At 39.4% G+C, this 17,378-nt stretch overlaps 1 protein-coding gene and 1 long non-coding RNA gene across 3 annotated transcripts in view; one reads left to right on the plus strand and one right to left on the minus strand.

The window, feature by feature from the left end:
- Nucleotides 1–6,812, plus strand: part of pex2 (peroxisomal biogenesis factor 2) — a 16,648-nt gene extending 9,836 nt beyond the window's left edge. The window contains exon 2 of one of the 2 annotated variants that reach the window (XM_015028312.1): nt 4,793–6,812. In XM_015028312.1, coding sequence (XP_014883798.1) covers nt 4,793–5,772 — 980 coding nt within the window. In that variant the 3' untranslated portion in view covers nt 5,773–6,812. The remainder of the gene's footprint in view (nt 1–4,792) is intronic. The other variant, XM_015028313.1, reaches the window with a different exon arrangement.
- Nucleotides 6,233–16,951, minus strand: LOC106944960 (uncharacterized). The gene is made up of 2 exons (XR_001424454.1): nt 11,682–16,951; nt 6,233–11,308 (listed from the first exon to the last, which is right to left on the minus strand). It is a non-coding gene; the product is annotated as an uncharacterized LOC106944960 (long non-coding RNA).
- Between the last annotated feature and the right edge of the window lie 427 nt (nt 16,952–17,378).

The raw sequence follows: 17,378 nt of genomic DNA on the forward strand, positions 1-17,378 counted from the left end.
GTGTGTGTGTGTGTTCATGCATTAACTTGGCTTTCACCCCATGGCTCAAAGGAGTCTTGGGTGATTAGAGAAAGAGGGGAAGTCTTGATAAAGCATTAGCCTCTGATGCACACACAACCCAAAGACCCCTCTGTGCATCTACTCACATTCATTTTTCATGAAACGAACTCATAACAATTAGTCTGCTTACCGCCTGGGTGATCTTAGTGTCCCCAGTACTGCCTGTAGTCTGCTGTATGACATCACTCTCTTAAGAGTTTTAAATTTGACATTCTCATCCGTTTTTTTTTTCATATATATAGTGCAGACATGGCAAGCTTTGACTAATGGGTCCTCACTCATTCCCATTGATAGAAGGCTAGTAAAGGGAAGTTGGACAAAAGAAACAGTAGTGCTTAGAGATTTTTTTTTTTTCGATATTTTCCCACCAGAGCTTTTATAGCAATTAATTTGCATGCACAAAAAGGAAACAAAAAAAATGTAATGTTGTAATCCAGCGTGCTTTGCCAATGCACAGCTTGTTTTCCTCACCAAGCATCATAGAAAGCCATTTATGCAGTAATTTAGCAAATACATTATGCAAATACCACACCTAAGTGCCCAGTAATTCGAGTGTTACAATACATAAAAAGCCAAACTGAGACCTTTTGGACACACTGTTTCCAGTGACAGCGAGTGATAGCTCTGTGAGTGGCTTCGTAGTATTACTGCTGCAGGAAAAAATAAAAACACAAAATGCAGTTCCCTAGAGACTGTCCATCTTCCCAGCCTCCCCCTTCCCACCCCCCAGTCTTCAGCCCCCTGTCCTAAACACCCTCCTGCTGTCCCCAGACACCAAAGCCAAGGTCAAGAAGAAAGTGAGGTCTTCCTCTGTCTATAGGCTATTCCCTGGATGGATTCACCTCAGTGTGGCTGAGCTGCGTGTGCTACAGGATGGTCCCTCCTTCTTTGTTGTGACCGTCATCCTCAAGGTCAGCTTCTAGGGAAAGGTTTGGGCTTATCTGTCTCCCGCCCCTTTTTTTTTTTTTTTTTTTTTTTTTTTTTTTTTTTTTTTTTTTCCCCCTTTTTTTTTTTTTTTTTTTTTTTTCACTTTAGTTATCTTTTCAGCCATTCTTTTTTTTTTGTCTCAATGTATCTGTAGACGATAGCTCAAAGCTCCCATCTGGCGGTTTCTGGATGTGCTGGCTGACGTGTCTGTCTTTTTGTCTATCCATCGTTCTGTAGGGTAACTGACATTATGGCTTATTGTCTAGCTTTCAGAGGACCCATTTCTGCTCCGAAGCTCTAGGCTGATGCTCTGTATGCTTTTTGTAGCCTCTCCTCTCCTTCCTCACGTTGGCCATGGCCCCGTTTGCCTCGGAGCAGTGTTACAGTGGGTTTCATGTTAGATTGGATATTGTTGTTGTCCCTAAGCTATCATAGTCAGCCTTGAGTCAGTGTGCTATCTTTGTCTAAATAGCATGCACAAACTAATGGAACAAGAAGAGAATCAACCCTGATCTGAATCGAAATACCTTTTAACATTCCAAGGAATGTGATTTTATTTTATTATTTTTTTTCTGGTCTGACTTAAAAAAAAAACAAAAAAAAAAAGTAAGTCCAGAGGTTTTCCAGGTGAATTTGCTTTCAGATTCATTTTCATTTGCCACCAACTCCCCTAAATAGTTTTGTTTTTATTTGTGAGTTGGTTGGCTGACCAAAAGAATTCCTAAATCTGCAGCCACCAAAAGATCTGCTCAGATGAATTTGTCTGCTATTGTGGTAGCATAATCTCACACTGAATATTTTTGAGAAGTCATACCTTTTATTTAATCCCTTTTAGGCAGTGAGAGAAAAAAGTCCCATGTTGATATATATATATATATATATATATATATATATATATATATATATATATATATATATATATATGTTTTAAAATGAGTGTAATGTTTACTTTACACTTATTCAAATATCTCTCTCACCAAAGGTTCAGTGTTCATTCCTGACCTATTGATAAAAAAGTATGTGGTTCAAAAAATTTGGAGCAAGTGTGCAGCTAATTGTGACTTAAATTATTGTATTTTTAATAATAATAATAAACACTTATTGCCTAATGTGGGAGTTTATACTCACTTAACAAATGTACATGAATAAAAGGTTGAATTTATTAAAAAAAAAAATTCTAAGCATAATATCATACTACTGAAATAAAAGACAGGTCCATTTTATTTTTATTTATTTATTTTTCCACATTTTTCCTTGGCTGCTAACATCTGTGGATGCCACTATATGCGTCTACCTATTTCAAATAAATAATGTCTTTCCCTGTATCTCTGATCCTTCAGGTTTGTATGGGAACTGTAAAAAACACTGCCTCTAACACACCCTGTCGCTGCTCCCTAAACACTTGTATCGACTGTGACTTTTGAGTATTACATAAGGAACATGGATTTCCAGCTGTCCACGGTAAAAGCCATGTAAATTCAAATGCTTAATTTTTATAGGCAGCCCGGCATTGACTGAAGTGCCTGCTTGTTATATATTTGGCAAGTCCTGCAAGTCTGAAGGGAAGCTGTCAATAACAATCCCAGCTATTGATATGGCAGTGGGCAGGAGATGTTACTTGGCCCTCAACTGCAGCCTCCCTCTGATCCCTCTACATCATAATTACATTAATATTGACAGACCCTTGACAATAGTCACATTACTATTGATAGGTGGTTGTCAATACCGTGTTTCCCCAAATAAAACATATTCATTCATAACTTGTAAACTGCTCGATAAAAAGCTTTGAAAAGACTATTGGACCCGGTCGGGTTTACTCTCCCGAGAGTGCTGCTGCTGTGACGGGGATTTCCACCACCTGGCAGTGTGTGTATTTGTCGATTTGCGTGTGTGTGTGTGTGTGTGTGTGTGTCAGCTATAGACTGATAGATTAACTTAGTGTTGCATTAGAGCCCCACATAGATCAAGGCTTTCCTTGGCATGCATTCATAGCCAGACACACATGCATATAATCTCTAAATTTTCCTCCATCAAAGGAAAACTTTCAGATTAAGCAGAACAAACAGAGCCTGTTTATTGGTTGGCATACACATTCAGACTACTTCTATTTTTATGCTGTATTTATATATATATATATATATATTATAATCCACACTCCTCTCCCATCACAAACGAGGTCCTGGTCGCTTAACATGGCAGCATTTCAAAGAAAGCTCAATAAATTTGTCATACCTGCTTAGTTCAGCGTAAATTCACTTTTTTTCATCGGTTTGCTAATTCTCACTTATTTGGATGGTGTATCCTGGCTCTATTTAAATGTCTTGAATGCACAGACAGTCCTGTATACCTCAGTATTGGCCCAGTATGTTAGGATGGGCTTTTTTTAACCTTCTTGAGAAGCATCTAAAGTGACCATCATCCCTCTCTCTTTCTGTCAAAACTGCCATATTTACCCGGTGGAAATCTCTTTTAAAGCCTCGTGACAAATCCTGTTCATCGAGACACAAAAGCTACTGTCAAGAAAAGGCCTCTCTCTGTCTCTTTTTCTCTCTCTCTCTCGCTCTCTCTCCTTCGGTGGCCTTTTTCGTCTGTCTCTCAATGTGTTAGTTAGTCTTCCACCTCTTAGGCGATTCAGTCGGGCAAAGGGCAGATAAAACCGGGGAACTGAGCAGTTTGCAAATGTATGCAGCACAAAGTAGCCCAGATGACACAATGGTGAGATCCCATATGGAGCTGAATCTTGGAAGGGGGGGATTGTTCCACATTTGGCAGATGTTTATGGTGTACCAGAGACTGTGCCGTTAGCCTAATCCCTGGTGATGTGATTTGTACACACACCCCTATCTCTGGAGGGAGCAGGCAACGATAGCCCCTTAGCTTTGCCTACTGTGTGGGTGTGTGTCTAGTGTGTAGAATGGTGTGTGTTTATACAGTGGAGAAAGCATTCTAAGACCCCCTGCTTCACCGTGTGCCGTAGCTCAAAGCTTGCATTAAGGACGGGTTTTACATGTGAAAAGTGATTTTCGTTTCTGTGTAAAGAAAAATAACCTTTCTAATAGGATGGGCTTCCCCTCCAGGGCCTCCCTGCTCCGTATAACAAAGTTGTCCTGTAATAGAAGTGATTCTTTATACTTTTTTTTTTTTTTTTTTCTCAGAGCAGATTTTAACCTAAATAGATTTTAAGATAAGAAAAATAATAGTGGTTGTATGACAGCAGTGTTCTTCATTATTGCTATTTTTTTCAGAACAAGGTCCATGGGTCTGAAAAATTATGGGGAAAAGATGAATGGTAAAAAGTGTAATCCAGAGTATACTGCCTGGAAATAAAGTCTGGAGAATAAATGTTGTAGATGGTATAGTTATCCATCCATACATGCATTCATCTATACAATCACATCTGTCTGTCCTGTCATTTGTTGTGAATTTATTATGAATCGTAGCGTGTCTACTTCCAAAATGGGCTAAAAAATGCCTGGAAACTCTGGAGTCTAAAAATATAAGGAATTTTTACATGAAAAATTTGTAGGAACCTTGGGAAAAATCCACTCTGTTTCTATTTCAACTTAAGCTGTTGCTTCAAAACATTTGATTGTTTGTATCTTGCTGTCCAGGTTCCCTTTGGAAAAATGTTAGTGTTCACAGGTTCTTCTATTCGAACTCCGCATTTTGAGAAGCTGTATTAATGACTTGGTTTCCAAATTAAACCAAAGTTAAATCGTTATGCAAATTCTACATCAAACACAAATCTCAAAGCCTTTTTTAATTTTTTTTTTGTTTTTTTTTTTTTTTTTTTTTTTTTTTCCAGCAGGTTTGAACAGGGACCACAACAAAAGGACAACTCAAACTAATGGGTCAGAATCTGCAGTTGACCCACCAGTTTTGCGCATCAGCCAGCTGGATGCCCTGGAGCTGGACTCGGCCCTTGAGCAACTGCTGTGGACCCAGTTCACTCAGTGTTTCCAGAACTGCCGCCCAGGGTTGCTCACCCCGATGGAGCCTGAACTGAAAGCATTACTTTATCTGTTGCTCTGGAGGTTTACTCTTTATTCTAGCAATGCCACAATAGGTCAATCTCTACTGAGCCTGCGCTATCAAAGCACATCTTCATCTTCTCCCCACTACAGACCGCTGTCCCGTCGTCAGAAGTTGGGTCTTGCCATACTTACTGCAGGCCCCCGTTGGCTGCAGGAGCGTTCCTACCGTCTCCTGCCATGTTTGGCTTTGAGTCCAAGAGGGGCTGTTTCGGAGTCGGATGGTGGCTTGCTGCAACAAAGTCTCCGTAAAGCCTTGACTCTTGTTTCTGGTCTGGCAAAGTTCGCTACCTTTGTCAACTTCCTAGTTTTCCTAAGGAATGGCCGTCACCCTGTCCTACCTGAAAGAATTGCGGGAGCTCAGGCTGTGTTCAGTAAACCTAATGTGGTTCGAGATGTAACTTACCAGCACATGAACCGGGAACTACTGTGGCACGGCTTTGCCGAGTTCCTCATCTTCTTGTTGCCGCTGGTAAATTTAAGGAAACTGAAAGCGGCGGTGTTATTGCATGTGCTTGGAAGAAAAGATTCTGAGGAAGAAGGCACAAGAGAGGGAAAAGACATGTGGAAAAACTGTGGACTATGTGGAGAATGGCCAACAATGCCTCATACAGTGGGGTGCCAGCACGTTTTCTGCTACTACTGCATTAAAAGCCACAGCATCGCCGACGCTTACCTCACATGTCCGAAATGTGGGGCAGAAGCAGGGACGCCCAATGTGGTGAAGATGGACATGCAGGTTGTGGGCAGGTGATGGTTCCAGCCTGCTGAGAGAAAACTGCTAGAAACTCGGTCTGAGTGAAAGGGATAGTTGAGGATTATTTAAGCGAAGATTTGGTAAACTGTAAGAAGCTAGTAGTATTTTACATTTAGCAAATAACTGTTTTTTTGTTGTTGTTTGTTTTAACATGAATCCTGATCAGTAAGCTGAAGCTAACAGATATGACCAAATCAGACTTCTATCAGCTTAAAGCGACTTGAGTCTCAGAAACATTTTAACTGTTTTTGCAAATATTTTCAAAACCCTTTAAACTTATGTTAGCATTGGACAGTCATATCTAGAGAAGCCAATGATTAAACTTGATTGACTTATTCATTGATTATTTACACAGAAAACGGACTTAGGAAGTTGTGTGCCACCAGTGATGTGAAGGTGGTATACAAAAGTAGAAACAGCTTTTTATTTTTATTTTTTTGTTTGTTTGTTTGTTTTGTTTTTCCCAGGTTGTTTCTTTTATATCCGTTACTCTGACTGGAAAAACTTTCCGTTTGGTTCTTAGTACGAGTTTTGGTAGTTCATCTCCTACCTCTATTTCCTATCTCCTTGATGGAGATGTTAATTTCTGAAGAAATTGTGTTTGTCTGTTCCCAGTATTTGCTTTTTTTTTTCTTTTTTTTTTTCCAAAATATTTAGTCATGTATGACTTTATGACGGGAGGACTTTTCCTTACTGTGTCTTTTCTAAGCACACAGTTGTCTGCTATGTTTAATGTATGTGTGCATATATTGACAGTCTTCTGTGCCCTCTGTTTCTCTGGCTGGACTTTGGATGGAATTATTTGTCTTTGGTGCACTGGACAGACTACAGAGCACCACACGGGGCATATATTTGATGAGTGAATGTGTTGATTTATGCTCCAAATTGGCTCTGTGATGGGGCGCGTGGATGTGTGTGTGTGTGTGTGTGTGTGTGTGTTTGTTGAAATGGGAATATTTGTTCTGATGAAAAATGCAGAAAGTCAGCTGAATAAATAATGGGAGGAATTTCTGATGCCTCTCATCATGGCCAAATTAGCATTTGTTGTGTATTTTGTGCCTAAATTGTATTTCAACATCATTAAAATTGATAGAGTGCTACCTCTTGGGTGTTTATTTAGTTAAGTGGAGGAGTGAGAGAGAGCGAGAGACGAGGGAAAGTTATAACAATCAGTACACTTCTCTCTAGACAGGCCTGGTCGTTCTAACTCCCATTATCCGTTTTCACAGCACCCCAACATGCTCAAGATCAAGGGGGCAGCCAGGGGCTTGGATTGACTCACACACACTTGACAGCCATCCTCTCTTTTCCCTTGGCCTTTCTCTCTTTTGCTGCCTTTCCGTCTCTCTCCCTCTGTAATCTCAAGGGCCCTCGCCCCTATAAGACTGTAGTAAACTGTACCAAAACCCTGGCAGTCGTCTCCTTCCTCGCAGGCGAATTACTCTCTAATCCCTGTAATGAGTCCAAAGATGCTTATTTATGCTGGAGTTAACCTCCACCAGTGAGCCCAGCCCCAGGCCAAACTCACCCCAGCTGAGTGAAGCCTTTCCTGGGCTGACAAAAGAGGAGTGGGATGGAGGGGGGGGTTGTGATGGTTGCTATCCACCTCCTCTTCCCACTCGTTCTTTTTCCCTTCTCTGATCACCAGTGCTTAATTGCTGATTGCCAAGACAATCAATTGTAACTGCAGGCGTAACAGAGAGCCTATTGCAGAGGGAAACGGCCTCAGTTCTACCGGCACAAACGCATGAATCTGCGCTCAGATGAGACTTTGGCTGGGCTTAAGAGAATAACGCATGCAATATCTCTACTTATGAGGTTCGCGGGGGCCCTGAAGAACATCGGGTTGTTGCATTGGTTTGATCTTGTGTTAAATTATTTATGTGATACTGACCAATGGCTTCTTTCTTTGTCCTAGAACTTCTCCAAGTCTCTGTGGCAGATGTCCTTTGTGGTAATGTAAGGTAATCCAACATGAATCAATTGTACGGTTTAAACCTCCTATAGAAGTATTGACGGAGTCTTGCGATGGATTAAAAGAAAACTTAAAACCTTGAGGTGGGTGTTACAATCCTAGATGATGATTGGGTTGACATCTTGTGGAAAACAGAGGACACATCCTGAGGATTCTTTGAGGTCCTCTTTTATATCAAGGACGTTCTGACTAATGAATGCAACACTAACGCATATAAAGCCCCAGATAGGAAAGACCGATGGTCAATATTTTATGCACTACATTACATTAATGTGAAGTAAGTCCCAGAAAGTGAGATTAGGTCGATGTTTGAGATTAAGGATGCATATATGATCAACCCTAATGCCACTGGGACATGTCATTGTCTTAACATTCAAAGAGACTTACAATCCAAACCTTTTTTGCTGATATTACTCTGTAACTCTAATTGAAGCCTCCAATCCTCAGGAAAGAAAAAGAGATAAAGAAGAAACATTGCATTAGAGTCTATTAATTGAGTTAGGACATGTATTAAATTAGTTGGAAGTTGGAGCAGGGCTCTGGACTTAAGGAAGGTAGCTGGGGCTCAGTTAAGCCTATCTGTCTTTGGATCTTTTCTAATTCTCAGGCTCCGTGTGGAGAAGAAAAAGAGGAGGAAACCCACATTCCCAGCGGCTATGCAAAGCAATCTGCACATTCACACGCAGCCATTTAGGGAGCAAATTGGCCCTGTGCCCCCTCTGACGACGGTTTTAAGAGAAAGGGAATTAGGGCGTTGAATCCCTAACTAGATCTCCTTCTTTGATGAGCCTCTTTATCCGCCTGTCCCTCATCTCCATTTCTTTGATGTGAAGCGTTGATTTTCCTGATTAAATAGTTTTTTTAAGTAAAAAGCTCTTCTCTTGGCTCTCTAATGCCGGGTACTTTACTGTACCTATTGTAGGTTCGTTTGTGTGCATGCTTGTTGGATGGTACGTCTGTGGTATTCTCTAATTGGAACAGAGCCCCTGGCTTGCAGATAATGGTAAGGATAGAACATGCATATTTTTCCTCTAAGAAAAAAAAAAAACTCATTAATGCTCATGCCTGGCTTTTACCTCTTCATTTGAAATGGCTAGAAGGACTCGGATAGCCCTGTGATTCACTAATGAAATTAAAGAGTGAAAACATCTGTGCCTTTTTCTGTTCAACTAAATTCCATCTCTGATCCTTCTCCTTACTCACTTTTCAACAGGTAAGGGAGTTACATCCCTCATGTATCGGCAAGATATTTCTAACAACTGACACCACTTTCAAAGACTGAATGACATTATTTCTCGTGCCAAGAAAAGATAAAACAAAAATGCTCTATTTATTTGTCGACATCTCTGAGGATTTTTGACACCTCTATACCTTTTTTTTTTTTTTTTTTTTGGTTTTGTTTTCTTGTGGCATGTCCAATACGTCAATAGGAGTTACAAGTAGCTCATATTTCATCTATTCAATAAAAGACATGCCAAACATAAAACACCAAAATTCCTTCAAGGTAGACAAATCCTAGGTGTGCAGAAGTTCAGGGTTGCAGCCGCTGCTGGTACCTGCATTATGAGACTTCTTTCAACACCTGCCGGGCTTTGGATACCATCGGGCCCAATTATCTAAGTCTGCCTCTTCTTTTTAACCACCTCTTCAGTCTAGCAGGTCAGGGGGACAATCAATCACACCTAAAATAAGGAAAGTAATTTCCTTTGCCTTTATCATGGTGTTTAGGTTTTGTCTGGTTGCATTTCACACAAAGCTGGAGCATCTATGGTTTGGGAATTCAGGGAATTTGGCCTTTTCCTTTTTGATCTCAGGTCCCAGGGTAATTTGGAATTTTTACATTATCATACGTCCAACCCAATATGTGTAAGCTGAATGGGCAAATAAAAAAAAAACCGCGTAGACGCTCTGTAGAGTGCTGTGTTTCATGATGTAGGTCGACAAAGGTTGTTATTCTTTAGAACTTTTAAAAGCCAGATCCGCGCCTGAGACACTGACGGCAAATCTGGGCGGTGTGTGTGTGTGTGTGTGTGTGTGTGTGTGTGTGTGTGTGTGTGTGTGTGCATTCAACAAAACAAAGGGCATAGGGTGGATATCCATTTATTTCTTCCGTGTAAAATCTATTTGATGCATTTTAGTTAGTTTTTTTTTTACTTCATTTCATGATTTAAACAAAAGTATTGCTGAACAATATTTGTTCCTATGAAACTAATATTTCATCAAAAATACAAAGCTGTGAAGTTACTCAGATTTCCTTTCAAATTTCAAACCAACACCTGGGAAAGATCTAAACATCACTGTTGTCACTTTTATTTTTAGTTAAATTAAAAAAAAAAAAATCAAAAATTTTAATTTATACACACCTTCTGCAAAACCAAATTTAAGCCGAATTTGTGAATGTGTTAAATATGGAATGTTTGCATTGTTAATTTGCTACAATAATAAATCATCCATCCGTCATTTTCCACTCCGACTCAACCACAGATAATTAATAATATAAGGTAATACTAATAATGACAGATGGAATGTATTTCATAGCGTCTTAAGAGTCTTATTGTTGGAATAGAAAGCGTGTTTCTGAGCAAGAAAGTCAATAGGAAATTGATTAAAATAATTATGATTTCAATGACATATTTAATCAAGATGATACTTTTTTTTCCAATTATCAAGCAAGATTATATATATTACAATTTTATGTTTCATACCTTACTTGGAAAGAGTTGCAAGATGTTTGTCTGTTACTGAACTCCTCCGACCCATCTGACTGGATGGGTAGGAGTGGCAAAGGGACGGGACAAACAAGATACCAAAGGGCATTATGGGGGGATTACGCACCGGTGTGCTGTGCGCACCAGCACGAGCGTCTGTGTGCGTGTGCGCATACGTACTGTCCTGCCCGTGCACGACTTTAGTCATCTCAGTCTTCTTCCTACTGATGTCTAGAGCAGACTAAATGAGCAATAATCTGCACACATCCCTCCAGATGGCCCAGTGAATTTCCTGTGGCTTAAGGCGCCAGCTGAGCCCTTTGAAAGTTTTGATAACTTCTGCAAATGTGATTGAACCTCTGCTTGTCCAGGAATGCGGTGGAGGACAGAATGTGCTTTTTTTTCTGTTCTTCCCCTAAAAGAAATGCAGTAGGAGGTATGCAATTGAGTTTTTTTGTTTGTTTGATTTTACTTCTCTTTTGAAAAAAATAGATATTGACCCTAAGGGCTTCATCACTTTGACTTTACATATAGGTTCATTTGTCTTGAGTTGCATGTCCTGCAGCTGTATAGAGACACCTGAATCACTTTCTAGGTTAGGATGTTTTTTTGTGTGTTTTTTTTGTAAACTGTGTTGTTCAGTTAAAGTACTGCATATAGGATTACATTTAAACTCATATACTACACAGTCATTTCCAAGGCTATTTATATGTAACAGCTCTGTCTTTACCCCTCCGTCCTGTTATGCACACTCGGATACCGGTTGGTTGGTTTTTAGATGATTTATTACAATCTGTAATCAGTGGTTGACAAAACACATATGGCGCAGTGAGCCTCTCTACTGGTCAACCTATGGCTCACAACAGAGCGTTGAACCAACTGTGTAATTTACAAACAATTATAGTGAATTCTGACATTATATTTTCTAGGCCATTTGATCGTATAGTTTTAGAATATAAATAAAAATATGAATAATAAATACAACAACAGTCATTAAAAGCTCTCTGGGGATTAGTGGAAAAGAACATGTCATGTTGCCATAGAACCCAACAAACAAACAGAATGGCAACCACAACTGACAAACTGATAAATATAACAAACCAACCGACAAACTGATACACATATCCGACAAAACAAACCACTGACATTCAATATAATATAATTATCTGTAATAAGTGGTTGACAAAACACATATGGCGCAGTGAGCCTCTCTACTGGTCAACCTATGGCTCTGTGCAATGCAACAAAGATTCCAGTCACCCTCCTGAACAAACCTCCAACACCATTTGGAAGAGAACCGGATTTGCTGACTTACCACAACAGAGCGCTGAACCAACTGTGTGGAATTTTTGGTTTCTCATCCAATTTATAGGTAACCAGTAGGGGGCGCCAAAAACCACCAATTACAGGATAACTGTGAAACATATTTTAGCAGGAATTTCATCTGTATATCTAATACCCGTTACATATAGTTAACATAAGCATCAGAATCATTGTGCAATCAACCAACAGTCATCAGCAACTACAAAGGAAGAAACTAGAAGAGCGCAGACTTGTGTTTTCTGTCCTCCATCAATCAATGCTCCAACCAGACTTAATACACAGGAGAAACCAAATACAAGCAGGAACATGTGTAAATTGCCATGAATATTTGATAATGTCCTGCCGATCTGACTTCGGTTTATTGACGAACTGCGGTATTGTTAAATCCCAGGGAATCCAAGTGAAAATTGCAACGTTTTCTTTTGTAGGTGCCTCGCAAAAGTGTTCATACTTTGGGAACTTCTCTGCGTCACAACAGAAATGAGCTTAACGTGTTTTAATTGAATTTTTTGTAGACCAACAAAAAGCTACGGAAAACAATACATGCTTTGCTTTCCATAAATATTGCTTTGTTTATGCTTGCTTACAAATGAGCTTTTTTTTTTTTTTTAGGGATAATAGGAGTAACTGTAAATGCATGCCACCCTTTTGAGATTTATACGCTAAAAGATTTTAAAACTGTTGCATCTTCCTTCCGTTGAAGAAATGCATGCTTCTTTCTTGTTGTTTTATTACCTACATCACAACAGAGTACATCAAAGTGTGAGGTTGCATTGGGAGAAATTGTTCAAATGTTTAAGTGGTACGTATACTTTTGAAAGACAGTGTGTGCAGCAAGAAATGACCAAATTTTAAATTACAACTGTAGGCAACAATAAAGAACATCAACAGCAGGCACAGAAAGCATAACCCTGTTAAGTCTGAAGCCGCCAGGTAATGACAATGCTTTTTAGTGTTGGAATTTCCAACTTGCCGTGGTTCAGAAAGAAATATATTTTAGTAGTTGCCATGGATACCTGTGTGCAACGGTTTAGCCGGGAGTCTTGATTCCTCCTGGAGATGAGTGAGCCGCACGTGTCAACCAGCATTAACCTGCTCCGTCCAAACGATGCGCAGAGACACAAATACAAAAACACACGAGAAATAATAAACACGGCAATATGCACATTGGCTCTGTGAGTAATGTAGCGAGGTCTCTAAGTGGAGTTCAAACTGAAGCGCATCTTCCTAAACGTGGAAATAAAAGCAGAGAGGAATAATGTCTAAGATGCAAGACAGGGTACATGTCAGCTAAATTTAGTACTTGTGTATTTTTTTTTTTTAAACCTCCGAAACAGAACCTGTGCATGACCTCTGATAGCACTGTCAAATTGTAAACAGTGTATAGTACACAGCTTTTGCCTCTCTATGTTAAATACATTTTATTTCTGAAGCACATCTAAAATCAAAGTAGAGTGAAAAGAATCTTTAAAAACACTGTAAAGATGAATGAGATAAAATGAGTAAAACCAGGTTTAGAAATAGTAAATAAAGTTACAAATCATGCTACAAGTTTTACATTAAAATTTTCCAAAGCGTTAGGTGGATTCATATGTGCTTAAGCTGTTTGTAAAGGGATGAATGGAAGACCCACATTTAACAGAGAGGAGGAGGCTGTCGCAGAACTTTGGGACTTATTCAGTCAAAGAATAATATCTGGAACCGACTAATCTAGAATGTTAGAATGTCCAAGTTCTATGATCTAAAGAAAGGATAGTTAGGAAATATTTTTGGGTTTCCAAACCTCATAAAACTTAAAAAAATTTTTTATCAAGTCTATACTTAATATAAGTGATAAAAACACAGTGCCGATTTTGTCTCTTATTCTGGTTTCAGTCAGAAGTAAAGCAGCAGAAGATAACAGAGACTGACTCAGGCCAAAACAGAGAGGAATCCAGTAGTCCGACCTGGGTTCAATTAAAGCAGTGATCGCTGTCTTCATGGCGTGGTTATTGAGAATGTATTTGAGTTTTGAGATTTAAGACATGATTCTTTATCACAGCGCCAATCTCTTTATAAAAGTTCAAATGGCCGTTAAATATAACAACTAAAATCTTGACCTGGGAAGAAGATAAAATGTCAAGGGCATAAAGTGGGATCCAAGATAAGATGGATAGGACCTACGGCGACTTTCTGTCATTAAAATGTGAAATGCTATTAGCCATCCAGCACTGCACCTCTTCTAGATCAAGGGCCATGGCCACTCCTGGAAAAATGTGGCCACCTTTTCTTTCTTTTTCTTTTTTTTTTTTTTTTTTGTGCCACCCTAAGATTTTTACTGGTCTGGTCCATCCATCTCTATGAAAAAGCAAATCTTTCCGTTGAGAAGCATTTATTTATTTCAGGGATCCAAAACGGATCCCTGAATTACACCACAATCTACTCGTGTGTGTATGTAGATATTTCCTACATTGTCAGATGGTATCTAATTTCATTTCATTTAAAAAAAACAAACCAAAAAAAAAAAAAAACAATGTTTTCCAACAAAAGGATTTTTGTGGCCTTGAATTATGTGCACTTCTCTTCTCTGGACAGTAATGCTAGACTGTTTAACAATCCAACTAATTTATAATATTAAAAAAAGAGGGGCATAAATTGTTATCCCAGATTATCTGATATCCTGAGTAAAAATCAAATCTTTTGCATTTTTTGCCTCTTTTTTTTTCTTCTTTTTCCTCTGCCAGAGTTTTCTCTGTAGGGCCCCTCACTGACACTCTGGGCTCGTTGTCAAGTATTATGTTCTCAAGTGTTTGTGCTCAGCTTCTGAGCCAAGCTGCTGGAGTCCTTTTTTGCCCCATCCGCAAAGGTCTGCCCAAAATTCAGCGGTCATATCTCTCCTTGTCTATCTCGGAGCTTGGCATGTTTTCCCTTAAAGTCAAATTAAAAAGGTATGCCAGAAAGGAGAGCGTATCTGCAATTCAGAACACATTTTTCTATCAGACAGGAGATATATTGCCGACTAAGTATTGTCAGATGTTGGCAAATTCCACATATTTTTCATATCCGGCCCCCTGAAACCTGGGGCCGCTTCAAGACTCAAGGCACATCATCGAGAGGGACTCTGTTTGACCTTCGGAGCACAGGCAGAAATGAACCAAATATTCATTCTGTTTTGTGCAAAAATATTTTCTCTGATCTAAATGCAATATCACCGGCCATAAATCATTTAGGGATTCATTTGGAAATCATTTGAAAAACACATTTATTTGCTGGGGTGTTCATCAATAAATGTAGCTCCTGTGCAAAGTTTTATTTATATATTCATACATTCAGTTGATTCAGTTATTCATGTATTCACTCATTCACAAGGCCCAGTCAGTGGCTATGCGTCTATCCCTGTGTGTGTTTGCATGCATGTGTGTGTGACCTGCGGCGTAGCCGTGCTATTCTGCGGGCTAGTGCCATTCCCCAGGGGGCTCTCATCTTTTACTGAGCCCTGACAGAGGATGGAGGCTGGGAGAGGGGTCCGCTGCATTAAAAAGCCTTTACCTAGCTCTGATTTATCACCCCTGCCTCGCACGCACACACACACATACACACACCCGCACACAAACCTGCTTACCACACCATCTCACCATTCCATGCCGTGGCTCAACTCTACACTCTATCAAAAGCAGGGACATAGAGATGCACATGCACACGCGTTTTCACACGCACATAGACACACACACACACACACATTCACACACCATCAAGCACATACTCATTCCATCATAAGATGGCTGCCTTGGAGAAAAAGTGAGGGTGCAAGGCGCCGCAGTGCACAGCAGTGGTGATTTTGCATTTTAATGGAGCCCCTCCTCTCCCACTCGCCGCTCAGTTGGTAATTCTGGTGAGTCGCAGGCTGCAGGCACCAAGCCATCAGCTACCTCACCACAGGAAGACAGAGTGACACAATTACAGGGCAGCGTTTCCTGGGTACATCACCTGCAAACGGCTGTATGTGAATGTGACTTCCACAGATGAGGCAAGGACGGGGGAGCAGGGGAGAGATGGGTGTTTGTTTGTGTTTGCACTGCTGGGGGAAGTAGATCGTCATTATTCCACAAAAAAAAAAAAAAAAGCAGGAGAGAGAGCCCTACAGGACATCCGGTAGCAACACACAAGCCCTTGTAAATGCAGATGAAGACACCCACAGACGCACAAGAAAATTCTTAGTCAAAACTACAATCACACGTCTACGACTGGCAAACACGGAGACTGAGATGCAGGCGTGCAGCTCACAAGAGACACAAAGGGAGCACAAGATTTTGTCCTTGAGAGGGTCCAAGACAGGCAAATCATATTTATTCATTCATTCATTCATTCATACATACATATACGACCACTGCATTTCTTCGCTTCAGTTATAGCATGACAGTTGATTTAAACTTGGGCCAAGAAGGAGAAAAGACACGAGGAATTAATGCGACAACAGCATCTTCACTATTACTCATTTTGGTATTTTTTATTTTTTTTTTTACTTCTTTTTTACCCTTTCACTCGGTTTTCAGACACAACACACTCACTGAAATCACTGGGTTGCAGCGCAACACCACCAGCAACGACAACAGGAGATTTTATAGTCACATTTGATTTAAAGAAATGGAATATTTGCCATTTCTAGCAAACAAAAAGATATATTACTTTCAAAGCATCATTAAATAAAATAGGAGCAAACATGCATGATGTGTATTTTTAATCAGATGATTTAATGTCAGTCTGGTGGACTTTGAGTTCAGTTAAGTACTTGTGCTGTATTTCAGGTTGTTTTTGTGAATTTTCCTATGCTTGTAATTTTAGGTTATCCTAGTGTTTGGTTTTGTCTGTCTCCTGGTTTACTCAATGTTTCCCCTCTGTGCCTTAGTTTCATTTTGTTCCACAGTTGTTCCTCGTCTGTTCATTTACTCATCCACTGCACAGGTGTGTGAAAGAATGAGGCAGCAGAACTCTGTGGATCGGTTTCTCTGTTGTCCGATCCCTTGTGGTGGACGCACACAGTCCGTTCCATCTTCTGAGTTCTTCATTCGCCACAGTCTTGCAATCCTTGCCTCTGCATTTTGGTCTCCACCAAAACCAAAGCATGACATTTAACAGTTGTTGTGAAACCTGCTTTTCCTGACTCACTCTCTCTCTCTCTCTCTCTCTCTCTCTCTCACTCTCTCTCTCTCTCTCTCTGTCTATATATATATATATATATATATATANCTCTCTCTCTATATATATATATATATATATATATATATATATATATATATATATATATATATATATATATATATATATATATATATATATGACTTTTTTTATAAATGTAGTTGAAGTCAAAATAATTCACACCTGTGAGCAGATTTAGGTTTAAATAGCCTATGAACAATAACAACTGGAATATTTATTAATTGTACTCTTCATCCTAATATTTGATTTTATTAATTCTAGATGATGATGATGATGATTTTGGTGATGACATTTGAGAAAATCTAAAATTTGTTGCTTGTTTGATATTTTACATTCTCAAAGTAATTGCTTATTACCTTTTTTTTTTTTTTTTTTTTTTTTCCGGAACACCTTTTGAAAGG

This window comes from Poecilia latipinna, unplaced genomic scaffold (assembly GCF_001443285.1).
Source record: "Poecilia latipinna isolate Pla-1442-1.1 unplaced genomic scaffold, P_latipinna-1.0 Scaffold120, whole genome shotgun sequence".
Lineage (NCBI taxonomy): Eukaryota > Metazoa > Chordata > Actinopteri > Cyprinodontiformes > Poeciliidae > Poecilia > Poecilia latipinna.